Source organism: Molossus molossus, unplaced genomic scaffold (assembly GCF_014108415.1).
Source record: "Molossus molossus isolate mMolMol1 unplaced genomic scaffold, mMolMol1.p scaffold_m16_p_14, whole genome shotgun sequence".
Lineage (NCBI taxonomy): Eukaryota > Metazoa > Chordata > Mammalia > Chiroptera > Molossidae > Molossus > Molossus molossus.
The window spans coordinates 9105705-9132584 of record NW_023425349.1 but is presented as its reverse complement, the minus strand read 5'-3'; the positions used below and the strand labels follow the sequence as shown (position 1 = coordinate 9132584).

At 42.3% G+C, this 26880-nt stretch overlaps 1 protein-coding gene and 1 non-coding gene across 14 annotated transcripts in view; both read right to left on the bottom strand.

The window, feature by feature from the left end:
* MAPKAP1 (MAPK associated protein 1) overlaps nucleotides 1-26880 on the bottom strand; it is a 236174-nt gene that overhangs the window by 7284 nt on the left and 202010 nt on the right. For 12 of the 13 annotated variants that reach the window (XM_036260486.1, XM_036260494.1, XM_036260483.1 and 9 more), the window contains one exon: nucleotides 20602-20739. In XM_036260486.1, the coding sequence (XP_036116379.1) occupies nucleotides 20602-20739 (138 nt within the window). Of the gene's footprint in view, nucleotides 1-7308; nucleotides 7494-20601; nucleotides 20740-26880 lie in introns of those variants that run through there. The other variant, XM_036260492.1, reaches the window with a different exon arrangement.
* On the bottom strand, nucleotides 6999-7131 carry LOC118630363. The gene has a single exon (XR_004959602.1). It is a non-coding gene; the product is annotated as a small nucleolar RNA SNORA38 (small nucleolar RNA).

Genomic DNA, 26880 nt, shown 5'->3' with positions numbered 1-26880 from the left:
GACCAATCAGATCCCTCCTCTAAACTGAGACACAGGTGCCAGCCCGTCTCAGTCCAACAGGAAGCTGCCCCTGCCCAATAGCACGTGCTGTCCTTGGGTTCTGGGAGACCTATGTGGCCCCTCTTTCTTAAAGAGAAAGTCCTGTCTCCCCTTAGGCTATTTAAAACATCTCTAACATAGAGGCCTCAGAGCCAAACCTTGCCTAGTCTGCTCTGCAGACCTCAGTGGTTATAAGATAGAATTCAGCATATCTTTTCTATTAGGCCTTCTCATCCGCTGTCCTTTTAATTGAAGCAGTGGCTGGTCACAGTTATTAATTAATAATGTATCACCCATATTACTGTAAGTTCACCTCTTTCCCGGAGAAATCTTCTTGGGGACTTTTATTTACAGTAGGTAATTCTTCAGATCTCCAAAAATAAACTGATATATGTTGTACATCTGTGGCCAGAAAAGTTGAGCTGCTGGTATTTTATCCTGAAAACATCATTATGATATACTAATTGTGACTGTAAATTCTATATTAAAAAAATGAGCTAATAATTTCTGAAAAACCTCACTTTCAGTCACTTGACAAATTTAGCCTGATTCTAAATTGTGGCACTAAACTGGCAGAATTCTTAGCCGGAAGCTAACCATCCTGTTAATAATGTAACTTGTTTCTGATACGAAAGGGAACCTCACATAAATTGGCCTATCTGTGCGCAAGCATGTGTCCCCAGGATCCACCTTGGACCAGAGTCGTGGTGTGATCCCTGAGGCAGAGCAGCGCAGCTCTCTCTCCTGGCCACGCTGTGAGCAACCAGAATCATCTATGAAGGTCACAGGGCTCTGAAGGACAAACAGAGACGCCCCCTCTAGGAGGCCTGACTGTTGACACCTGGCCGTGTGACAGACACAGACTCCAGAGCCTGGGGCTAAAAAGGACCAGAAGGTCTTCGGGAGGCCTGCAGACCTGAGCTTCGGGGTTCACTGACCACTCTGATAAGTGATCTCAGGGACTGTCTATACCACCTGCTCCCACTCGTCACTGACAAAGCAAAACCTCAAGATGCTAGAGCACGTTGCACCTGGGTAACTGAGACACCATTAAAAACCTACCCTGCACTCTTTGGTTAGAGCTAAGTCTATAGCTGGCATATGAGATATGCAGTCTGCACGGCCTGGGAGCCTCCGGAAGGAAGCCTCAACATGGTCTCCATGGAGCATATCAGCTGTGGGCTCACAGAGGGGAGGCCTGAGGTCCGTCTGCACAACAGTGACATGGAAAAACCAGAAATCATTCCAAGTCAGGTCTCCTGAAAGGCTGCATATGTAGGCCAGGTGCTCATAACACCTGCATTTTGTTGTGCTAGGAGCTGCATGTGTCCCTTGCATTTTGTTGTGCTAGGAGCTGCATGTGTCCCTTGCCTGTCCCCAGTGCTCATTCCAGAGCCCCCTAGGAAAAGGGAAGTGGACAGGAATGATAGAGTCCCACCCCACCCTCGCTCAGAAGTCTCTGACTTATTTGCCCTGTCCAGGGAAAGCATTCATAGCACTGCGAGAACACAGAATGTCATCTGGAGGACTGGATCTGCATTTCCATGAAGCAGCCCTTTGTGATTACTAGAGCCACAGATGCCAGTCACAGAGTGGGGTGTGGCGGGACAGCCGAAGCAGACAGCCCTCCTGCTCGGTGGGGTATTTCGAGGGAGAGCTCTAGTGCATAAGCTCAGGTTAACATCAGCAGCCATGTTCTGTCACACACTCCAGGTATCCCTGTTTTGCTTGGTGGCCAGAAGGGCAGTTTTATTCAGTTCAGGCCCTGCCAGGAGCACAGAATAGTACAGGATCTGCTGTGGAGCCCTGGGCGAAGGTGACTGGCCTGGTAGGGGTCAGCTGGGTGAAGGTGAGATGGAGAAGGATGCAGCAGGGTCAGGACAGAGTGTGGACAGGGGCAGGAGGCAGCAGACAGGGTCATGTACAGCAGACAGCCAGGTGACTCAGGTCAGGTACAAAGGGCTGGGAATGCCAGATCCACCAGCTGAGGAAACCAGTAGTGGACTGGTTATAAGCTGGGCAGTGAAATGGTCAAATTGTGCTTCTCAGTGTTCACCCTAGATCTTCAGGGCCTGGAGACAGGGAGACAAGCGCCATAGGCACCCAGGTAGAAGCGTACTGGGTTTAGAGCTGAACAGGGGCAGAAAGGATGCTGGGAAAGGGACTGACTTACGAACTACAGAGAAAGGAACACTGGCAGGACCTGGGGAGTCTTTTCTAATAGAGTATCAGTTAACAGGCAGAAGTCACACTTCCATAATTTCACCCAACCCCAAACCTTTAGATTAAAGTATAATAAGCTAATTGACCTCTTGCTGGAAATGTATCTATCGAAAACATGAGCAATTTATGCTACATGGTAAATTTCCACCAGAGGTGTCTGGAAAGAAGGAATCACTGGCATTTAGACACCTGAGCAACAGAGTAAGAACACAGAATAAGGAAAGTCTTATCAAACACCTTATCAGCTACAGGCACCTCAAGGCTCACCTTAGGTAAGGGAGAAAGGGGGGTCAAATGACCTCAACTTCAACCTACAGGGCATTAGTCCTGGGGTGCAGAGGCAATCAGAGGTGGGTAGGTTACCCTTGAAAATTCAATCATGTGGAGGGGTGAGCCACAGGGGCACACTGCCTTCGTAAATATGTCAGCAGAGAGAAAATTAAATATCAGTATGATTAAAAGAAAATGCTAAGTCTAATGTTCCAATTAGTTCCAATGATTTTGCTTGGGCTGTTAACTTTGTTTGGAAATGAAGGCATGAGAGGAGCCTGGGCTGCCCGAGGGGAACCACGTGCTCCGCAGTCCGTGAGGATGGAGCCCCAGCTCGGCCATGTCTCGGCTCAGCGCTGGCCTTGGCAGCGGAGGAGGTAGAAGGGGCTCAGTGGGTGGTGGTGATCATTCTTACAACTGTGATGGAACTGATATTTGAAGGTAAGATCATCATTGTGAAAATTTTATTTTTATTTACTTTTATCCTCACCCGAGGACATACTTTGATATTTTGTTCAGATAGAGTGGGAGGGAGAGAGAGAGAGAGAGAGAAATATCGACGTGAAAGGGACACATCGAGTAGTTGCCACCCGCACAACCCAACCAGGGCCGGGGACAAACTGCAACTGAGATACGTGCCCTTCGCGGGAACTGAACCCGGGTCTCTCTGGACCACAGGCGGACGCTCTAACCGCTGAGCCAAACCGGCCAGGGCGTGAACATTTTTTTTTAATTGGGCATCCTTTGAGCAGAGTTGTCTGCAGTGTTGTGGGACCAAGTGCAATACAGTGGGGTGTCCAATGTGCCCACGCTCTGGGCAGGCACCGACATTCCACCTGCTTCTGAATACTGACATGGGAATCTGCATATGTAAAAATGTTTATATTTAAGTTTTTTTTCCCGAAGTGAAACACAGAAGATGGAATGTAACACAGCAGAAACAAACTGGTTGCACAAATGTCAGAAGAGGAGACGTCTGAGCTTCTGTGCTATAATTTATCTTCTTGAGAGGGTATGCTGAAAAACCAGGTTCCCCTGGTCAATTCAGGAGAGTAGCTGCTCTAAAGCTGCTCTTATCACAAGATGGGACATCTTAAGCAAAGGGGGACACTCCTGCTAGAAGAAACACTCCCAGATTCACACTGCAAATAGGACAGAGATGACTGAAAGGAGGCTGCCTTTGAACATAACCTGCCAGCACTGACCAGTTGGTACTGACTGGTCAGGGCTGGGACTTCCCAATGGAGCCAGCAGCCCACCTTTGTCTAAAGCCCTACTGATTTAAAACTGAGACGGTTTAAAAACATTTATTAATTCATTAAAGATAATAAACCCACCCTGGCTGGTGTGGCTTAGTGGTTGGGGCGTTGGCCTGTGCATTGGAGGGTCATGGATTGGATTCCCAGACAAGGGCACGTACCTGGGTTTCAGGTTTGATTCCCAGCCTGGTTGGGCGCACAAAGGAGGCAACCAATCAATGTGTCTCTTTCACAATAATGTTTTTTCTCTCCTCTCTCCCTTCCCCTACTCTCTCTCTTCCACTCTCTCAGTGGGGGAAAATATCCTTGGGTAAGGATTAACAACAAAATGTAATAAACCCACTATGAGTTAATATAAAAATGTATTTTTAATGGAAAAACCCTTCTATTTCCCCTAAGTTTAATGAGAAGGGTGGCATTATTTTATATTTTTGAAACATCATCAATACTTGGTTTAACAGAAAACAGCTAGATTATCCTATCTGCTTCTGCTTTTGACCTTTTGTGATATATTGTTTTGGCTGAAGCATATGAAGAAATACCAGCCTCAGAGAGATAAGTTTAGAAAAGGGAGGTATACTTTCAACTCTTCTTTGCAAACATTCCTCTTTGATACCATACTAAACTTGATAAATGGTAGTTTCTTAAAGATTATTTGTAATGTGGAATCTAAAACCACATTAATAAACTTATATCCTGTTACATTAAAATTCATTGGTCTGTTTTGCACTTTGAATGCATCTTTTACACTTACATGATTTTGTAACATCATGTGGTAGTCTGGAAAATATTGGTTCACTGAGTTATACAGGTCTTCCAAATATTGGCACATTTCATTATACAATATGAAAAAATTCACATTCATTGATATCACCATCAGAAAAGTAAGCAATGAGAAACCAACCTCACATCAGAAAAGTAAGCAAGGAGAAACCAACCTACAGTGCTACATACAAGTTTCCTAAAATTCTAACTGTCACCTGAAAGCTTGGATTTTATCACTGGCACCAAATTGACAGACTCACTTCCTTCAAGAAAATGTCTGCTAAATACTCAGATTTGAACAACCATAGCCTGTAAGTTGTTCTTTCAAGGAGAGATGTTGTTCCATAAAATAAATGGCTAGTTTAGCTTGCAACTCCAACAATTATACAAGCTTTTCCATGGACAAGTTTTCTATTCCCATACGCAGCAGAAGTGCTTATGGTATATCATGATTTCCTCAGGGTTGCAAAATACTATGTGTTGCCACAAAATAGCTGCATATTGCCATACTACTGTGCTGAGTTCTGGACTGCTTTCTAATGGTTGTTTCATTTTTGGTCAATTTTGTCAGTTTCCCCTTCCCACTGTCTATTAAGTTCTGTCATTCTTCCTCCTCTCTTCTAATTTTATGCATTTAATACCCTTCAGAAGAAAACCAAACTACCAAGCATGGCTGAAAATTTGTTAAAAGCCTTTATAGACTCTGAGTCAGAGACAGGGCTACTCTTCCATAAAAAAAAAAAAAGCAGTTTAAGTGCCTTGACTTTATGTCAGTGGCAGAGAGAAGAATGTAAAGCTCTACTGTCATATATAACTTTGGATAAGTTATGTAACTTCTTTGAGTCCTGATTCCTTGTTTATAAAATGGGAATAATATCTGCCTCATGGAGCTACTGCTAGAATAAAATCAACAATCCTAGAATTCTATAACAAATGTATATAATACCCCATAGAGTTGTTGCAAGAAGCAGTGTACATAGTACTTGGGACACTGCTGAGCACATGTAGGCTCCTTTTATCTTTTACCTCCATTCTCTGAGACAAGCACACTTCTCCAGTAAATGGACAGATAGTATTTTAGCCTTTGCAAGCCAACAGGCAAAATTAAAGATATTTTATAGATACTTAATATAGCTAGAGAGAAAACAAAATTCCATATTTTTTAATTAACAAATTTAAAATGTTATAATCAAATGTATTTTGGGGAGTAACATAGGTCTACTAATGAGAAGGATAGAATTTTCTTTGTAGGGGAAGAGATATTTCACTAAAATGGAATTCAAAATTGGTGTTCTCTATCATCAAATCAATTGTAAGTTTTCACCTGTAAAAAAATCATTCTTAGCCCTGGGTGGTTTTTCTCAGTGGTTAGAGTGTTGGCCCACGAACCAGAGTCCCAGGTTTGGTTCCTGCTAAGGGCATGTACCTTGGTTACAGTTTGTCCCCGGCCCGGTGGGGTTGTGTGGGTGGCAACCACTCGATGTGTCTCTCTCACATCAATGTTGCTCTCTCTCTCTTCCCCCCTCTCCCCCTCCCACTTTATCTGAAGATAAATGCAAAAATATCCTCAGGTAAGGATAAAAAACAAAAACAAAAACAAAAACATTCTTAGCTCACAGGCCATACAAAAACAGGTGGTGGGCTAGATTGAGCCTATAAACCAGAGTTTGCCAGTCCCTGCAGAAGAAGCCCTCTCTTGCTTATTTCCTTTTTCTTGATTCATTCCATACAGTTGCCAATGGTGACATTTTGAGTGCTCTTAATTTCTTTGTGTAGATCTGCATTTCTATCTGGTATTTCCCCCCCACACCCAGTCTTTTAAACATTTATTGTAGTAAAGGTTTAATGGCAATAAATTCTTTCATTTTTTGAATGTCTGAAAATGTATTTATTTCACAAGGATGTTTTCACTGAATATAAAATTTTAGGTTGACAGATTTTCTTCTAAGCATTTTAGAGATGTCACTCCATTGTCTTGTGGATTGCATTATTTCTGATGAGAAGTCAGCAATCATTCTTATCTTGGTTTCTTTGGCCACTTTTAAGATTTTTCTCTTTATTATTTGTTTTCAGCAATTTGATTACAAGGTGCCTTGATGTGGTTTTCTCTGTATTTATCCTGTTTAGCCTTCACTGGGCTTCCAAGATTAGCGAACCGATATTTTTAATCAAATCTGGAAAAGTTTTCTCTTCCATCCCTGAGACTCCAATTACATATATGTTAGAACAGCTGATGTTATTTCACAGTCTCCGTTCTTTTCACCCATTTTTTTCTCTGTGTGCTTCAGTATGAATAGTTTCTATTGTTCTGTCTTAAAATTCACAGATTGTGTAGGCAGATTCTGAAATGGCTCCCAATGACTTCACCTCCTGCTTTTCACACCCTTGTGTAATCTTGTTTGTGGGCTAGACCTAGACTTGCTTCTTTCTTTCTTTCTTTTTCTGTGTGGGATGGTTGATCATGAGCCTGCAAGGAGCAAGTTGGCCCTGGACTTCTCTCCAAGTCCACATTTCTTTGCCTCCAATTCGTACAAGTCCAAAGACAGGGAACCACAGACATGCCTCTGTAGGAGGGTTAGAGACTTACTTAGGAAGAATAAGATACAGCAGAAGTGTTGGGATGTTACTTATGAGCCTAGGTTACAAACAATTGTGACTTCTTCCTTGCCAGTAGTCTCTTGTTCTTGGCTACTTTGGTGAAGTCAGCTGTTTGCCACCTTATGAACTTCCCTATAGAAGGGCCCATGTGATAAAGAACTAAGGATGTTCACAGGAAAATAAACTCTGTCAGCAACCACTCAGTGAGCTTGGAAGCGGATCCTGCCCTAACTGAACCTTGAGATGACTGTGGCCCTGGATGACAACTTGATTGCAGTCTTGTGAGAGACCCTGTATTAGAGGACCCAGTGAGGCTGTGCTGGATTCCTGACCACAAAACTGTGAGATAATAATTGTTATTGTTGTTTTAAGCCACAAATTTTTGGAGCAATTTATTATGCCATAACAGATAACTCACTGACCTATTAAAATAATATTCCTAATATGCTCCCATCAGTGAGCTTTTTTATTCAGGTATTGTATTTCTCAGCCCTAGAATTTCCATTTGGTTCTTTTTTAATAGTTTCCATTTTTCTTATTTTTGAGTTGTTTTTCTTTAAATCTTTGAACATATTTATAAATCACTAATTTAAAGTACATTAGGTCATTGAATACATCGTTTTATTCAACACTGTTTCATTAACACTGATGAGAAAAAGACAGTGATTCCCATCTGGGGACACTGTCTGTGTGGAGTGTGCATGTTCTCCCCATGTCTGCACAGGTTTTCTCCAGGTACACTGCTTTCCTCCCACATCTGAAAGATGTGTACATTAGATTAATTAGTATATCTAAATTGTCTCAGCAATGGGGTGTGTGAGTGTGCCCTGCAACAGAAGGGCATCCTGTCCAGGGTTGGTTTGGGCCTTGAGCCCTGAGCTGTCAGGATAGGATCTGGCTACCTGAGTGCCTGAACTGAAATAAATAGATTGGAAAATAATTACCTTTTTATTAAAATTTCTTAGATGTATGTAAAATTCACATTTACTTCAATGTTTAAAATTAAAACTGTTTTGGGTCTTTATTAAAAGTTTGGTTATGTTTTTGTAACCAGAAATATGCTACAGGAACTTAAAGCTTGTTTATATCAATTAGTCTATAGTAAAACTAGCTTCATTATGTATCATTTTGCTTAAAGTTGTAGTTTCCAAGAACCTACTGACAACATTAATTGAAGACTTACTGTACTTACCTGCTAATTCTATCATCTCTGTTATTTCTGGCTCTTTCTATTGATTGATTTTTTTTCCTGGTTACAGAACACATTTTCCTGTTTGTCTAGTAATTTTTGATTGAATGCTGGATACTATAAACATTACATTGTGGGGTGTCTGCATTTTGTTGTCATCCTTTAAAGAATATTGGGCTTTGCCCAGCCAGTGTGGCTCAGTGATTGAGCACTGACCCATGCACCAAGAGGTCACTGGTTTGATTCCTGGTCAGGGCACATACCCAGGTTGTGGGCCCCATCCCCAGTGTGATGCGTGCAGGAGGCGGCCAATTGATGTTCTCTCTCATTGATATTTCTATCTCTCTCTCCTTCTCCCTTCCTCTCTCTCTTTAAAATCAATAAAAAAAGGGGGAAAAAAATACTGGACTTTGTTCTGGCAGGCAGTTAATTTACTTCTAGATCAGTCTGCTCCTTTCAAGTCTCCCTTGAAAGCTTTATTAGGCAAAGATTACAGCAGTCTCTTAATACAGGGCTAGTTTAGCCATATTCCTAAGATGTGGCCTTTCTGAAGTCACTATTAAATGCCCTGGATGCTCCCCTCTAAGCATGCACAGCTTAGTACACAGCAAAAGATTTAAGGGCCTTTTTTCTGGAGCTCTTTCTCAGTGTAGCTCCCTCTTCTCCATACTTTATTTGGCAAAGGTCTGCTTCCCAGCTCAATGAGACTGCTAGACTCTTCTTGAGAAACTCTGGAATAAAGCTGAAGTGATAGTAGGTCTCACCTCATTTGTTTCCCTTCTCTCAGGGCTCATAGTCTTGTGCTGCCTGTTTTGCAGCATCTGAAAACAGTTTCTTTTATTTTGTGCAGTTTTCCAGTCATTTATGATAGAAAGGCTAATCTGTTAGCAGTTATCCTGTCTCGGAAGTAGCCTATGGGAGTCTTGTAAGCAATATACATTTTGATTTTAATGAAAGAATGGCTACTTTTTCCATGTCTATAAGAATAACTTAAAATCTAAGCACTCCATTTATTTATTATGAAAACACAATTTGGAGCTTGGCAGGAGGCAATGGAAACAGATTTTCCCCATCATTTATCCAGCTGAGATATCTTTCACACAGAGTTTTTCAGTAGAAAACAGTCCCTGCCCTTACCCTTTTGTCAATTAGTATCTCTTCTAACATTAAAATCAAGGCAGAAAGAATTTGAGGAAATGGTAATACAAATCTAGAAAAATGCATATGTATGCAAATTTTCCATTATAACTAGATAACTGTTTTGTTATTATGGGTCCATAGGCCCAGGTCAACAATTAAGGGAAAACTTAATAGCAAAAAGAATGCTTTTCCCAAGGAGGAAAAAAAGTTGATACCCCAAAAATATTTTCTATTTTAACAAATAGCAATATTTCATTCAAGGTAAGTATATTCTTTCTTTTTTATTAATTAAGTACTATGGAAAAACAAAGAAAGTTTACAGGAAATGTAAGAAAATCCACTAGTCAATTTTGATCACAAACACAGATATTCTTACATGTTACGCTGTTAGCAAACATGCCCACAATAACCCCTACAAGCAACTGTTGTACCTGATAATGAATATAGGAGGTGAGATGTTCTTATCATCTGTATGGGGCTCAGAGAAGAATCTCCTGCCTTCTAAATTCAGAGCGTTGACCCTGAACTTTGGTACAGAGACTACACACTGTACCAAAACACCTCTTTCCCAGGAACTATGGAGACAAGCACACTGGTCCCATCTATCATATGCTGAGGGTAAATAGCCAGAGTAGGTTAAGAACAGAATGCTGGGTTTGCCTTTCCACCACAACCTTGAGAAGTTCTCCACAGTGCCTCCACATTTCTTTGAATGCCTCACTTGCTCTTGGCCAATCCCAAACTCCAGAAGCAACTTTTAAATGTTCAAAATGGCCATGGCCAGTTTGGCTCAGCAATTAGAGCATTGGCCTGCGGTCCAGAGAGATGAAGGTTTGGTTCCCGCTAAGGGCATGTACCTTGGTTGCAGTTTGTCCCCGGCCCTGGTTGGTTGTGTGGGTGGCAGCCACTTGAGGTGTCCCTTTCACATCGATGTTTTTCTCTCTTCCTCTCTCTCCCTCCCACTCTACCTGAACAAAAAATGGAAAAATGTCCTCGGGTGAGGATACTAAATAAATAAATAAATAAATAAATAAATAAATGTTCAAAATGCCCAGGCAGAGTTAGAATCATTGGGCACTGACTGTAGTCCATGGACAGAAGCTGCTGAATTTCTGGAGGAAGCAGCTGGGAGCATACATAGGCATGCCCAAAGCAAATGTCAGGTGTCAGTTAATGACCAGGTCATTGACACACATGCTGAGTTGGTTCCCACAGGCTAAGTTTTCAGGGGCCTGGCCAATGTTATCTAGCCCCAGAGAAATGTTCCCTGAAACACAGAGATGGCCTATTTAACAGCAGATTACAGCTTGAGGTTTCTGGAAACCAAACTGAGTCAAAAAACTTAAGAATGCAGCCTGGTGTTAGATGATGCAAGTTGGCTCCATGCTTATAGCTTTTATCCTGTGGCACACTCCAGGTCTTTTCCTTCCATACACTTGGAAAAATTAAGGTGCTCTCCCTGGTTGCCTAAACCCATATCCCAGCAGCTCCCTTGTTTTGGAAGACGATGATAAATAAATCAAAATGCACTAAGCAGCACTTCCACAGGCACTCGCCTCCTTCACTGAACGTGCACCTCATCAATCACACTATTGTCTGCTTGAAAGGCGAGCCTTGTAAATGTCATATCCACTCAGGCCCAAGGAGAGGCGCATCCAAATGCAGCAAGGAGTTTTAATTGGATAGTGTAATTAAACTAAAAAACCCCAGCAGACTCCCTTTGACAGGATAGATGAAGACCCCTTTTAATAGGGCTAGGAAACATATCTGTTAAAAGGATGAGGCACTGCCTGCTCCTGATTGTGCTCCAGAGTACTCTTATGAAAAGGCAATTCAATAACTGGGGCATTTAATATGTTAGAGTCCATTGTGCTCTGTAATCGAGCAGTACTTACCGTATTTGATCTGGAACTTATGAAATAAGTCCTTGTCAGAGAATAAAAACACAACATAGCTTGTCTACCTAATATTATAAGTGTCTGCATGTCCTGGGAATCGACAGAGCCCAAGGATGGGCTGCAGCCTCTCTGGGCTACAGGTCCATGTGAGTATAAATGCATGTGCCCTACTTACTGGGGCCCACAGAACACCGCCATGTGCATGGCCAGCCAGCCAGCCACCCACCCACCTCGGGTGCAGCTCTTTCATTCAGTGGCCAACATCACTCTCATTTCCCTTTTGCATAGTCTCTCAAGAATTTAAAGAATATGACAAAATTCCTGGGTATGTACTCCTTTCCGAACTTGAATACCTGTCACATTAGTGTATGTATGTGTTTTCTCTGCTAGAACTACCCTTGTAAAATAGGGAGGAAAGAAATCAGGCGGTCAGAAGATTCAATGCATGGGCTGGGGTATACCTAAGTCAATTTCAGTAATAAAACAGAGTCTTTCTGCCACTCTTTGTTGAGAGAGAGGGTGGGGGCTGCACACACAGGCACATTCAGATACACACTCTAGAGGCCTGCAGCTCCACAAGCAAGGTGACAGAATTAGTGAGAACACAAGGTTATCATATAAGCAGACCATGACAATCCCTTTCAGATGGCATGCTAGTGTCCCAAGGTCAAGGTTAGAGAACGCAGCATCTGGGTAGATCAAGGGAACCTTTGAGCTGGGGTTCAGGTGGGGTACACAGGCAAGATTTCAGACTTTGCCATCTACAGTTTTTAAAAAACAGACGTTTAGCTTTATTTACAAAAACCTTAAAGTCAATTTGCCTGAGCCCTCAGACTGATTTTTCTTTTTTAAATATGGTGAAAGGTTTGTTTGGCGATTGCTTTTACTCCCCCATAAAGCTCCTTGCAAACCTGTTTGTGAACCTTTGAATACTATTAATACTAGTTTTTTACTGTAAGTTTATGAACCTATTAAGGACATATAAGTAGATGCTTATAATCTATGAAAACTGGATACTGATTAAAAGATCAAATATCTTAAGGTTTAAATGAAAACTACATAAAAGCATTTTAGCCATCAATTTGGCTATCACTTCTGGCCAGTATGAATTCTGCTAGAAAAGCTATTTTCGTGCAGATGTGGAATTCAATGGGAAAGACTGACTCGTGTACCAACATCAATCAAAATGTCGACTTCCCTGTCAGCTCTCAACAGTAAGGCAGGTTCAAAGGTCACAGGATAAAGAAAAAGCCAAGCTCTGGTTCAGCTCTAATATCTTCTTGGTAGAAGTCTTGCAAAAGTACCCCCTTCTGTATTAGCCTTGCTTTCATTAATCTTCTTGCCATCTTCTTTAACTAGTCATGCAGAACCGCTCGATAGCGAGACGTATAATGGGGAAGGCCCTGTGCCTATTACCGCGTTAACATTCTCTTAAGCCCCAGTGCAACAATGGAATGGGAAGGCACAGGAAATCTGCAACTGCAGGGTGCAATGCAGGCAATTCAATTACAGCCCGGGCTTACCTATGTAATTCTGACCTATAAAACACAAGAGGCCTTTGTGTCTAACTGGCTCGGCCATTAAGGTTCCTGAAGATCACAACAATGCTGATCTTTTCTATTTAAGCTAAATCAATGTGGACAAATCATTATTCAGGAGCTTTAATTTAATTAGTAAATTAAATACACTACTTTACAGATCTTGTCAAGTACTTATGAAAAGAAAGATTCATTTAAGCAGGAGGTCACCAATAAGCCCAGCTAATTTAACTCACAACCTTAACTGAATCTCATTGCAAACATTCAGTAGATTCTATTCATGAGGAGGGCTTAACAGTCTCCTGCAATTGTGGTTAACTCATAATCCCAGAATTCCTACCCTGTATCCAAACAGTGTTTTGGACAAACAAACAAACAAACAAACCCCAAACCAACACCGCCCCCCCCCAACATAACCAGCATCAACAGAATCAGATTTCCTTTAAATTATACTATTGCAAGAGAATGTAATCAGGTTACCTCTATTATGTTGCTTCCTTAAGATTTTATATTATCTATACTTAATTGAGATACAGAGCTCTTTTCAGCTATAAAGACGACAGCTACTTTATTAAGGTTTAAATCTGATTTCTTAATGACAGGCTGCTTCCTTTAAAGACTCTAAACCTGCACAACCTTCTTATGATAAAAGCAGACCTGGCATGGCTGAGTCTGGTCCTTCATTTAAATACAGCTGAGAGTCTCTGATGGGTGCTAGTTTCACAGAAAGGTTCCTGGCTTTTGTTTCAGTGTTGGAATCCGAGGTTAGCACTTAAAAAGAGAACCCCCTACATTCAAAGTCTATGTCTAGACCTGTATAATGATAATTATTTCTCTAAGATAATTTAACCCTGGTAGCTTCTGCTATGGAAACATTCTCCTCTCCTATGTGCCATACACATCTTTGTTCAGTTAAAATTAATTAAAATCAATTCATCTTTTAGAGGTTTGTAACATCCTTAAGAACAGCACAAGATATACTAATGAGTGGCAAAACCAGACTGAGAAATCACTAATTTGAATAATAATGGCAGCACTATACTTTTTTTTAAAATCTAGAAAGGCAGAATTTATTCTTAATTTCTCAGGGCTTCTGATACTCAGAGTTTCTCAACTCTTGTAAGAGCCAATATTTATATGCCAATTTTCTTTTTAAGGCATATATCTATTTAGTCTGTAAGCTCCAGGTTTTTAAACCCTTCCCTCTGAGAACAGGCCGATGAAGAAGAAAAGGGCCAGCAAGCTGCTCTCTGCGGAGCTGGCTTCAGAGCCTGGGCCCTCCTGACGCCACAATGTAGGCAATCCTGTGTTCACTGCAGGCGTGCTGGCGCTCGGTCCTTTGCCAAGTCAGCTATTCACATACTTTCTGGATATGGCATCAATTAAACTTGAGTCGTGTTCCTTATGACGACCACATTAATGGTTTGACAGCAGCTTTCTCAATAAACACTGCAAACTGGCTATATTTGAAGGTTTTAAAACCATTTCTTTTTTGTTAAAAATTCTGACAAACATGTCTGAAGTAAAACCAGGAACAACTTCATTATCCTCTCAACACTTAATGCCTTTTTGTAAAGAAAGCTGTTTAATAACATGTTCACTCTGTTTTCACAACTAAATTATTTCAGTTGGTCACACGTTCCAGTCTTCAGCAAGACACTTGTGTTACGAGAGATAAAAACATGAAAAAGGAAATATATTGCAGAAATCAAAAACCTTATCTACTTCTAGACTCACTCTCTTTGCCATAATTCATTCAAGAAGGCCCCAAGAATAATTTTTGATGTAAACTCAGCTACAAACATACATCACTATGCTGATAAAAATCACAAGCTAAACTTATGAAATATAGTGACTTTCATTTCTTTAGTGCTGTTAAAATAACTTTTTTCTAAGGTTCAACAGACACAAAAGATAAAAAGGGTTACCATTAATCCTTTAAAAAAAGCAGCAGCAGCAGCTCAGTAGATTAATTCTGTGGTCTGATGATGGTCTTGAAGATGAACTTTTTATAGATTAACTCATTGAATTAATTTGATGAAGATACCGGAAATCATAAAAAATCCCAGCATCAAGCCGATTAATTTAATACATCTTTGTTTGGGCACTTTACAACATAAATTGTGTTGAATAACTTTGGGTTTCTAAAGTCTGGCCTCATGAAGTTCAATTTCAAGACAGCAAACATTCACTGAGGACACCACTGCAGCCACTGTGCTAGACTGAGGATACAGAAACCAGGTCCAGGGTCAATCAGTTCAGCATGGAGATGGGGTCGGGGAGAGGGGCCGACTCCAAACAGATAAATACAGCATGGTTTGGGAGGTGCTTTATCAGCAGCAGTGTGTGCAAACTCCTGGGGCAAAGTTACAGAGGAAGAGCCTGTCATTTTAGCTGGATCTTAAAGAATGAGTGGGCTTAGCATGAGGAGATGGAGATGTCTGTGAATTAGAGGGCCAGGTTGGAGGTATATTCCAGGCAGTGTGGAACAGCAGAAGCACAGAATTTCAGGAGTGTTGTGTGCAAGTAGTTCACAGTGATCACAGGCAAGTTCAGGATGGGAAGTTATGGCTATAAGCCTGGAGTGGTTATGTCTGTAAAGGCTATGCTAAGGAGTCTAAATTTTATTCTGTAAGCCTGTAACTTTCAAGATTTTTTTTTTATTAAAGCAATTTGGACTATAAGGAAGCACAAAACACCCAATCAAAACAGCAGAAAAGAAAAAAGAATCCAAAAAAATGAGGACAGTTGCCTGTGGGACAACTTGAAGCGTACTAACATTTACATCATGGGGGTGCTGGAAGGAGAAGAGAGCAAGAAATTAAAAACCTATTTGAAAAAAAATGACAGAAAACTTCCCTAACCTGGTGAAGGAAGAAGACATACAAGCCCAGGAAGTGCAGAGAGCTCCTAACAAGATGAATCCAAAGTAGACCACACCAAGATACATCATAATCAAAATGCAAAAGGTTAAAGACAACCCTGGCCAGTGTTGCTCATTGGTTAGAACGTTGGCCTGTGCATGGAAGGGTCGCAGGTGTGAGTACTGGTCAAGATGGTGCCATACACATCTTGTACCTGGGTTGCAGGTTCAATCCCCAGTTGGGGATCGATGTGTCTCTCTCAGGTTGATGTTTCTCTCTTTCTCTGCCCTTCCTTCCCTCCCTTCTACTCTCTCTAAAAACCAATGGAAAAAATGGGTGAGGGTTTAAAAAAAAAAAAAGGTTAAAGACAAAGAGAGAATCTTAAAAGCAGCAAAAGAAAAGAAATTAAACCTGGATGGTGTGGCTCAGTAGATTGAGTGCTGCCCCATGGACTGAGAGGTCCTGGTTCAATTCCCGGTCAGGGCGGGGGGGTGGGGGGGCGCATGCAAGAGGCAGCCGATCAATGTTTCCCTCTCAAAGTGATGTTTCTATCTCCCTCTCCCTTCCTCTCTCTCTAAAAAAATCAATAAAAACATAATTTATTTTTAAAAAAGAAAAGAAAAGAAAAGAAAAGCAGTTAGGCCCGGCTGGAGTGGCTCAGTTGGTTGAGCACTGTCCCATGCACCAAAAGCTTGCCGTTTCAATTCCTGGTCAGGGCATGTATCTGGGTCGTGGGTTTGATCCCCATTTGGATAACTTACTGATCCCCAGTTGGAAAGCAACTGATTGGTTTTTCTCTCAGATTGATGTTTCTCTCTTTCCCTCTCCCCTCCTCTCTCTAAGCATATCCTCAGGTAAGGATTGGGAAAAAAAAAGCAGCTATCTACAAGGGAGCTCCCATAAGACTGTCAGCTGATTTCTCAACAGAAACTTTGCAGGCCAGAAGGGACTGGCAAGAAATATTCAAACTGATGAAAAGCAAGGACCTACAACCAAGATTACTCTACCCAACAAAGCTATCATTTAGAACGGCAGGACATATAAAGAGCTACCAGACAAGAAAAAACTAAAGGAGTTTATCACTACCAAACCAGTATTACATGAAATGTTAAAGGTCTTCTTTAAGAAGAATTAAAAACAAAGAAGATAAAAAATATGAATAATAAAATGATGATAAATACACATCTACCAACAATAGAATCTTAAAATCAAAATAAATGAACAAGTAGAGTAGAAACATTCAGAGAACATTTTGATGGTTGCCAGGTGGAAGAGGGGCTGGGGAGACGGGTGAAAAAGGTGAACAGATTAAGAAGTAAAGTACAGCACAGGGAATATAGTCAATAATATTCCAATAACTACGAATGATGTCAGGCGGGTACAAGATTTATTGGGATGATCACTTAGTAATATGATGTCCAATCACTAGGGTACACACCTGAAACTAATATAACACTGTATGTCAACTGTAATTAAAAAATAAAAAATGACTCAAAAATTTATTTTTTATTTATTTTTTTAATCCTCACCCAAGGATATTTTTCTGTTCATCACCACATAGAGTGGGAGACAGAGTGGGAGAGAGGGAGAGAGAGGAAAGGGGAGAGAGAAGAAAGGGGAGGGAGAGAGAAACATCAATGTGAGAGAGACATAGACTGGTTGCCTCCCACCGGAACTGACCAGGGCAACTGAGGTACGTGCCCTTGACCTTGACTGGAATCAAACCTGCAACTCATTGGTCCGCAGGCCAATGCTCTAACCACTGAGCACAACCGACCAGGGCTCAAAAATTTATTTTTTATCAGTTGACTTTAAAAAAATTTTTTTTCTTTATTGACTTTAGAGAGGAAGGGAGAGGGAGAGAGATAGAAACATTGACAAGAGAGAACATCAACTGGCTGCCTCCTGCATGCCCCACACTGGGGATTTGGCCCACAACCTGGACATGTGCCCTGACTGGGAATTGAACCGGTGACCTCTTGGTGCATGGGTCAACGCTCAACCACTGAGCCACACTGGCCGAGCTATCAGTTGACTTTTTAAAGCAGAATCCCCAACTATAAAAAAGTAGAGTTTCGCCCTGGCCGGTTTTGCTCAGTGGTTAGAGCGTCGGCCTGTGGTTCGGAAAGACCCGGGTTCAGTTCCCACTAAGGGCACGTACCTCAGTTGCAGTTTGTCCCTGGCCCTGTTGGGTCATGTGGATGGCAACCACTCGATGTGTCCCTTTCATGTCAATGTTTCTCTCTCTCTCTCTCTCCCTCCCACTCTATCTGAACAGGTGAGGATAAAAACAAAAAAAAGTAGAGTTCCTTTGGTTGAAAGGGAGGCCTTATGCCCAACTCTGCCACATGCATGTGTGCACACGTGCGCGCGCGCGCACACACACACACACACACACGCACGAGCATGCCCCTGAGGTCCCCTGAGAACCCAGAGCTCTGAAAAGCACTGTGGCAGAGGCCAGGGGCTTAGAAAGTGTTTTACTGGGGCAGTGTGCCTCTTTGTTCAGGAAAGTATCTTAATTTCTAGGTCTTTGGACCCAGAGTGAGAGAAGAGGAAACCTCTGTAAGACCCATAAGTGCAGTTTCACAAAGAACCATCCAGTAAGTCTGAAAAGAAGACAAAATATTCTCTTGCTGGAGTGTCAATAATGAAATGGTGGGGCCCACGTCTGTTCTGCACCTGAAGGCTTGAAACTTGGCCTCACACACAGAGACATACTTACTTCTTGACTGACTGATCCCAAGAGGCAACTGAGAGCTGGTGGCCATGCATCTTTTCCTCATTCCCCACTTACGGGTGTTACGACCTTCAGGGCCTAAACTACAGCCTGCCTTTGCACAGTGAGTGTCTTGAGGTGAGTGTAAGGGAAATCTGAATACTGTTTCTAGTTCTTTCCCTACCCTTCCCACTCCAGCTTATCCCTCTATGCAACACACATTGATTGTCTCACATTTCTCAGGCACATGAAGAATTTATAAAATGCCACTTTTCAAAGCATCCTGAGTTCTTGGGAAGAAAAATGCTAGAACAATGACATCTTTATTGGCCGACAAGCTGGAGTGAGAGGGATTAGGAAAAAGATGTTTGTTTAAAGGCAGAGGGAACCTGGCAGCTCTGGGGCAAGGGCCCCAAGCAGCAGGCAATATATTCTCAGCAGAGTTGAGGTCTCACAGGGCTGACAGGATGGTGGGAAGGGGGGTGGGTTTGGTCTTCCTCCCCCCCATACCACTAAGTTCTCCCTTTTCGCCAAGTTGTAGGCCAATGAATTGAAAGAGACTATGCAGCCCAGCGCGGCTGGAACTGACAGAACAGTGAAATGCCCACCTGTGAATGAGGCGGTGTGGCATGTGCCCAGGCTGTAGGTCCCCGTCAGGTACTCTGCTGTGTGTGTGTGTGTGTGTGTGTGTGTGTATGTGTGTGTGTGGTATGTGCCCCTAGTGGGAACCGGACCCTGGACTCTGGTCCGCAGGCCGATGCTCAATCACTGAGCCAAACTGGCCAGGGCAGATACTCTGCTCTTTAGGCCCTTGTTTTGTCAGTGTTAGCTCAAAAACTGGAACCATATTATAAACACTTGCTAGCCTTTACATCTCTTATCATTCCTTATAACATTTGTTTTCAAATTTAGTGGACAATGGAAAAAGGGGATTAATAAAAATTAGATGCTCAAGCTGTACTCCAATTTACTGAATCAGAACCTACTGGGGTGGGCCGTGGGAAATTGCATTTTATTTTATTTATTTATATTTTTTATCCTCACCCGAGGACATTTTTCCATTTTTTGTTCAGATAGAGTGGGAGGGAAAGAGAGGAAGAGAGAGAGAGAAACATCGACATAAAAGGGACACATGGAGTGGCTGCCACCCACACGACCAACCAGGGCCGGGGACAAAATGCAACCGAGGTACGCACCCTTAGCGGGAACCGAACCCATGTTTCTCGGGACCGCAGGCCGATGCTCTAACCGCTGAGCCAAACCGGCCAGGGCAGAAATTGCATTTTAAATAAACTCCACAGGCGATGCCGATATGAACCAGACTTTGAGAACCACTGTCTCATTGCCTTCTCCAGGCAACTAACAAAACATTATAGTACATTTTAAACTTTTTTCTTCTGTGGAGGAACTCCAATGTGATCTGTGTCCTTTCTGTCCCTCGATGCAACTGAGTCCTAAAAATGATTAATCTAACTGCTACACTAACTGCAAAAATATAATATGCCAAAATATACAACCCGACTGCATCTACTTTCGTAACTTAACGGAGGATGGCCAACCCGCTGCGATTTCTTCTGCAAAACCAGGCAGGAGTTTAATTACGAGCTGGTAGGTCATGCAACTGCCAATAATCTGGAGGGTGTTGACACTTCAACATGATGGATATCTAAATCTAGTCTTCAGCTGACAAAGGAAATCCCCCAACTTCCCTCGACCTGGCAAGGAAGGAAGGCAAGTCCAGGTGTAACTGGCCAAGTCCCCCAGAAGGGAAGAGAAAGAGAGCACAAAGTAAAAGGAGTGCTCTGGTGACTGCAAATTCTCAGCAGGAACTTGCCCCTCCTCCCACTGCCCCCAGGGTGAGGCTACTGGGGTCAGGAGCTGTGAGGTTCTTTGCTGCCATCAAGACTGAGCAGGAGGGGGACCCATGTCAGGCTCTGGGCACCATAATACAATCCCATTTGATTAAAAGAAATTTCTGGTAATGAATTAAACAGACCAAGGAAAAAAGGACACGGTGGTAATATATTCTCCTGGCACCCAGCACACAGAGGGGAAGAGGGGGAGAGAGAAAGGAGACATAAATAAAAGAGACTACTCACTGGGGCTTTTTTCTTCAGCAAGGTCACAGGCACAGAGCAGGTCAGAATCGATTGAGATGGGTTTCTGCTTAATCCAAAACTTAGTGCTGGCTTTCTGATTCGTAACAGGGTCTATCTCGACTTTGTCTCCAGAGATACCTGTAAGGCCGAGGGGAGGACAAAAAAAGAAGCCACAAGTGGAAGGTGTAAGTGATTTCAGTTTTATCATTTGACCTGCTTTGTAAATCATAAACTGGATGAACATGAACTCTTTTTAGGACTCTGGGGAATGCCATGGGCTTAAGACCTACACAAGGAGATTCCAAATGGCACACAGAAGCTGCAGTCTGATTTCCTGTGGGGATGAGGTGAGGGGTTGAACAACCAAAAACTATATAAAAAGGTATTAAGAAATATGTCTTCTTGCCCTGGCTGGTTTGGCTCAGTGGCTAGAGTGCTGACCTTCAGACCAAAGAGTTGCAAGTTCAATTCTGGTCAAGGACATGTACCTCAGTTATAACTCGATACCTGGCCCTGTTTGGGGTCATGTGGGAGGCAATCAATCGATGTCTCTCTCTCCCTCCCTCCCACTCTATCTGAAAATCAATGGAAAAATATCCTCAGGTGAGAACTTGAAAAAAAAAAAAAAAAAGAAGAAATATGCCTTCTTAGATATAACACAGATACAATATAGAACTTACCTACATGTGCTAATCTTCCATTACCTTTATATTAGAATTAAATAAACTGTAAGTTCATTTCAAAACCAATTATGATCAGTGGTCTTTTTTTAATCCTCACCTGAGGATGAGGGTGTGTGTGTGTGTGTGTGTGTGTGTGTGTGTGTGTATTGATTTTAGAGACAGATGAAGGGGGAGAGGGAGAGAGAGAAACATGGATGTTTCCTTTGTGCGAGAGAAACAATGATTGGTTGCCTCCCGTACACACCCCGACCAAGGATTTAACCCACAACCTAGGTATGTGCCCTAACTGGGAGGCCAACCCAAAAGCTTTTTGGAGTATGGGATGACACTCGACCAACTGAGCCACCTGGCCGGGCATCAGAGGTCTTTTTATTGTTTGTTGTTTTAGAATAAGATCTGGTTGGAGAGCAATCTGCAACATCACCTATGCCCAAATAGCAAAGCTACAAATGAAGAGTTTCTAATCTGGAAAAATATCTCACAAACTAAAAACAGGAAAAATCTTTCTCATCCCTTTTCTGACATCAGGTAATTATCCAAGCTATACTAGAAGAACCCACAGGAGGATCTTTCCACAAAGCCTTCCAAGTTTACGTCCTGGAGCCTGGTTTCAGGCTGTGGAGGTCACTGATCCACTGAGGAGACACAGCAGTGGGTGTGAGCTTCATGCACCAAAGACTCTACAACAAGGGTCCAGATGTTAAACCCTGGCCCTTCGGGTTTCACGCTCAGAACGGTGAAAGACGTGACACAGTGCACAGGGACTGGGAGCAGAGGTGTCAGCACAAAGGTAGCGCCCAGGAAGGAGGGTGTCCTGGGACACCTGTGCAAACGCACGGCATTGCTCCCCGGGAGTCACCCAGCAGGATTAGCTCAGCCTGACACTCACAATCTAGGCTAGATGTTCTCTTTTTCCTCTTCAACTGAAAACTGAGGATTTCTGTTTAGGAAGCGAGACAAAAACCTTCAACATGTCTTCCAGAGTGGGCCCCAGATGGAATCTTGAAAGTAATTAATTTTCAGGCCATAGTTTAAAGGTCGGGGTCAAAGTAAAAAGAGCAAAATTAAGTAAAGATATTAGAAATAAAACAATCCAATGTATATACTATAACAGAAAAGACAATCAGAGTTAATAGATTTCATTCTATGGATCACCACACTTAGAAAAATTTTAATATAATCCGAGAAAACTTAGTAGGCCAAGAGAAAAAGCAGTTTAAAGAAACAGCTTAATTAAAAAAAACAACACCTCCCCCTCAACCAAATGACCACAGTCTGAGAGCAAATAAACAAACAAACAAACAAACATATAAGCAAAATTCTAGTGATTAGGTCTGCCACACACTCCATTCGGCTCTGTTTTATCTTATGAATAAAGAAATCGCAAATACAGCCAGACAAAGGCAGGAGCCTAGACAGGCTACAGTGGAGCTTGTCTGCTATCTTCGGAGGAGACAATGCAGTACGGTTGCTTAACCCTGGTCATTACTCTGTGGTCTTTGAAAAAGACGAACAATTGGTTTTTTTTTTTTAATTGAATGCTGGAATTTGTCATTAGACATATTTCAGGAACACCATATTTCAATTAGGCATAATGTCATAAGTCCAATCATCGGGTCTAGATGATTTCAGGAGGGTGAGAATGTATCAGGAGACCAATTTTATTACATTTCACTTAAAATAGATTATGACCACCCAGTTACACTCTTCCCTCCAATTTGGTCATTAATTGTTAAAGATCTGGACATTTCTATAGTTCAGGGGAAAGAAGAAAAGTACTTACGCTATGGTTGTTGGTAGCCAAGTGTTTTGTTTTGTCCCCCGCCCCCTTCTGCTTATTTTGACATTTATAAAAGTCAAAATGAGCAGAGCAAAATAAATGTGCATATCTCTTCTGTGGAACAGACCCTGCCCACATTTCTTTCTCAGAGAGAGAGAGAGAGGGGAAAAAAATTCATCATCAGAGAGACAGGGTTTTAAAAATTTGTTCTATAGCCCTGCAACTCCTAAAGCCGTAGTCAGTCAATATTGTTAATGTACCTTGTTAATTTGATAGGATTTGTCAGGTAACTCCACTGGAAAATTATATAAAACTGTTCCAGATGAAAAGATGATAGTGACATGAATTAAAGTGATAGAACAACAGTGGAATATAAACCAGAAATGACACCCAAAGTGGCTGTTGATTTATTGCCGTACTGAGTTTGGTTCTGGGCTCCCATGTATATTAGTGCTACAAATCTGGGTCCATTTAGCAGAGGGATGCTCATACATACATCACCAGCTCCTGCTCCAAGCCAAGGTCACTCCCCATTGCATCAATCTTTTCAACAGAGCCTACTTCACAAAGCAGGACTTTTGTAACCATCTCAGATGTAACAGACTCTAGTCCTCTTTCATCTTTCTTTTATCATGTAAAGTACACTTTAACTTCTATTATTTTTATCTGCAAATTGCTACTGTATAGTTCATCCATTACATGCTGTATCTCTACATCAATTGCCTAAGCTCTGTGCAGCCAGAAGAACACTTTCCCAATGACGCCCTTTCCTGGGGTTACTGTGCAGTCAAAGGAGAACCCCAAGTCTGGGGTTTGGGGATGAAGACATAGGAGATAAATGCATTAGGTTCAAGATGAGCAGGCAAGTGGAACACCATTTAAACAACTGGCGTGTTCCAAAAAAGTTGCAAGTAAATCAGATTTTTTTCTGAATCAAATTACATTTCCCACTGACTTTTAGTTCCAGAGATACTTTATCTTCATTTTGGATTGATCTGTAATTGGCAGGGGCCCCCAACACTTTAGCTTTAAGTTTCTCTGCCCTGCAGGCTTTCAGTCAAGTAGTTAATGATCTGTAAAACACTTGCCTACCTAGAGGAGTCACTATTTAAAGGAACTTGTAAGGGAATCTTTCCTGATGGAAAAAATCCTTTTGTACAATTAAGTAATCTCATCCTACTTGAGATGTGTGTGAGTCTCAGCTTCTTAAAGCAGGGTCATGGTCCCACAGGACCGTTTTTGCTCTTGCTGGAGAAGTGGCAGCCCTCTAATTCTATTCCAGGGGGCCCGGAGCAGGCTATGGCAGGAGCCCAGGTTCATGAGTACAGGCAGACCCTATTGCTGAAGAGAGAGCCTGTAGAATCCAGCCCAGAAGCAAACAGAGACCTCTTCTGTCCCTGACCTGAGAGTCTGAGGTCTTCTTGGTTGGAAGGAGGAGGCAGCCTGGTGGAGAGACCAGTTAGGAGGCTGGTGCCACAGTTCAGGACAGGGTCAAAGAAGGGTGAACATTAACCGGCACCATCCATGGGTTAGCATGCTTAGAAATCCTTTGTGTGCACTGATTCAAGTCTCACAACCGTATAAAGTTGGTTTATCCCTATTTTATAGACGAGAAAACTAAAACACAGGGCGGTTAAGTAACTTGTCCAAGATCACACAGCTAAAAAGTGGCAAAGCTGGAATTTGAGAAAGCCAGGCTACCTGCTGCCAGAGTGTCCTCGCAGCCACTATACTATTCTGAAAAAAGTGTGCTGGGTGTTTTACATAACACACCCTAGGAGAGGTGAAGGTGCTTGTCTAAGGTTGGAGAGTTTGTACATGGAAAAGCCATTTCATACCCACAGCTTTCTGGTTCCCCAATACGCTGCTTTGCACTGCTCTGCACAGACTCATTCGGTTGAGTCAAGAGGACATAATAAGGATCTGCTCACCAAGTCTTTAGTTTCCTCTCTCATTTTCACCAAGGAACAAATAAATATTCAAATGTGACAATAAATGCACACATGGGAAACTGGACGTGGTTTTGATTTCCCTGGCTAAAGTTTTAATGTGAAGTCACTGAAAGAGAGGCAGAGGCACTCCTCAAAGTGTTGCTATGCACTATTTTCAAGTAATTAAATCACAAACATATGTCCAAGAAAACAAAGGAAGCTGGCTTTTGTTAAGTTTATATTTCTCCAATTTAAATGGCCAACAATGGAGGATTAATCCAACCATGACACTGCAACACAACCATGAAAAATTATGTGAGAAAAGCTTGGACTTGGGGAAATTCTTATGCTATGTGAAAAAGAACAAAAAAAAAACATTTATAGAAAAGAGATGAAAAGGATGATGCTCCAAACTGGCCAGTGTCCACTCTGGCTATGGGATTACATCCTTTCCTTTCTGTATTTTTTCCAAAATAAAAATTTCATCTAAAATAAAACCAAACCCTTTTCAAAGTTGACTTTTTGGGAGTTTATATTTAAGAACTCAGTATGGTTGAATTCTGTAATGGATAATCATGAAAAGTGATCATAGTGAAAGGTCATTCCATCTGGGAGTTCTCAAGGACCCAAAAGACTGAGCCGCTGGGAAGGGCTCCATGAGCTGCACTATACCCAACCTGGTGTCACTCTCACAACAGTGCCCAGAGGCTCCACCCTACCAGCAATGACAGGTAAGGAAAAAGAGAGCATGGGCCGGCCCAAAGTGGCTAGGGTCAGCCCCTTCCCTTGGAAACAAGGGAGGCCATTTGTCTCCTTTACCAGGTCTCCTCCCCTCCGCATTTATCCACAGCCATCTGTCATGACCTTTTCATGCTCCCACTTCTGACAGCTTCCAGATACAGTGAGTCCAACTTCACTGGAAGCAAACTATCACACCAACTGTCAGAGGCAGAAAACACCGCCTGATTGCTGTCCTACATCAACGCTGGCATATAAATCCTTCCTTAACAAGACAGCTCAGAATAAACAAAAATGCAACTCTGCTGTATATACAACTCTCTGGGGAAACTATCTGTCCATGGCTTTAGCGTTTACAAGGAGACCTTTGCCTGTTTTAACTAATCATAAGATTTCCATACAAGGAAATTAGCACTGTATATCCTCTTCTGCTAACACAAACTGGTACCTCATTTGAGCAGCCTCTGGGCTGGGTCCTTTGGTGTAGAGACTTATTGAAAGCTTACCACACTTGTCAGGAAGGCAGTAGTGCAGAGAGTTTGGGGCAGGGACTTGGAGTCCAAGAATTCTGAGTTCAAATATCAGCTTTCCTATTTCCTAACTATGCGACTTTGGTTAAGCTGCTACAAAATGGTGATGATTAACAGTACCGACCTCATGGGCTTGTTGTAAGGGTTAAGTGAAAAAAGACTTGTAAAGTGCTGGGAATAGTGATTAATTCATAAGTAGTGACCCATACTGCTATTTCTCATGACTGTTGTCATCAGGAGTTAGGCACTAGGCTGTGACACCGATCCAGTGAGGAGGGTCAGAATGGTGGAGCTCAGAGAGCTACAGGGCAGTTGTGAACAAGAGATCTGCTGGACCTGGTCTGGGAGGTGAGGAGAATTCTTTCTGGGACCTGCTCTGCACCCCAGCCTTGGAGTACCAAGATCCACGACTGTTCAGCTGGAGATACCAATGCTCTCATACCCACGAATCCTTACAATAACCTCCCATCACCAGGTGTCACTGAGGATACTCTCTTCCCTGTGACCTCTAAGAGTTCAAGTCAACATCAGGAGGAACATTTTCACACCTGGAGCTGTGGAAACATTTGTGCTAGGGAACCTGTCTTCTAAGGCCTCTAGTTTCCTAGTGTCCCAGA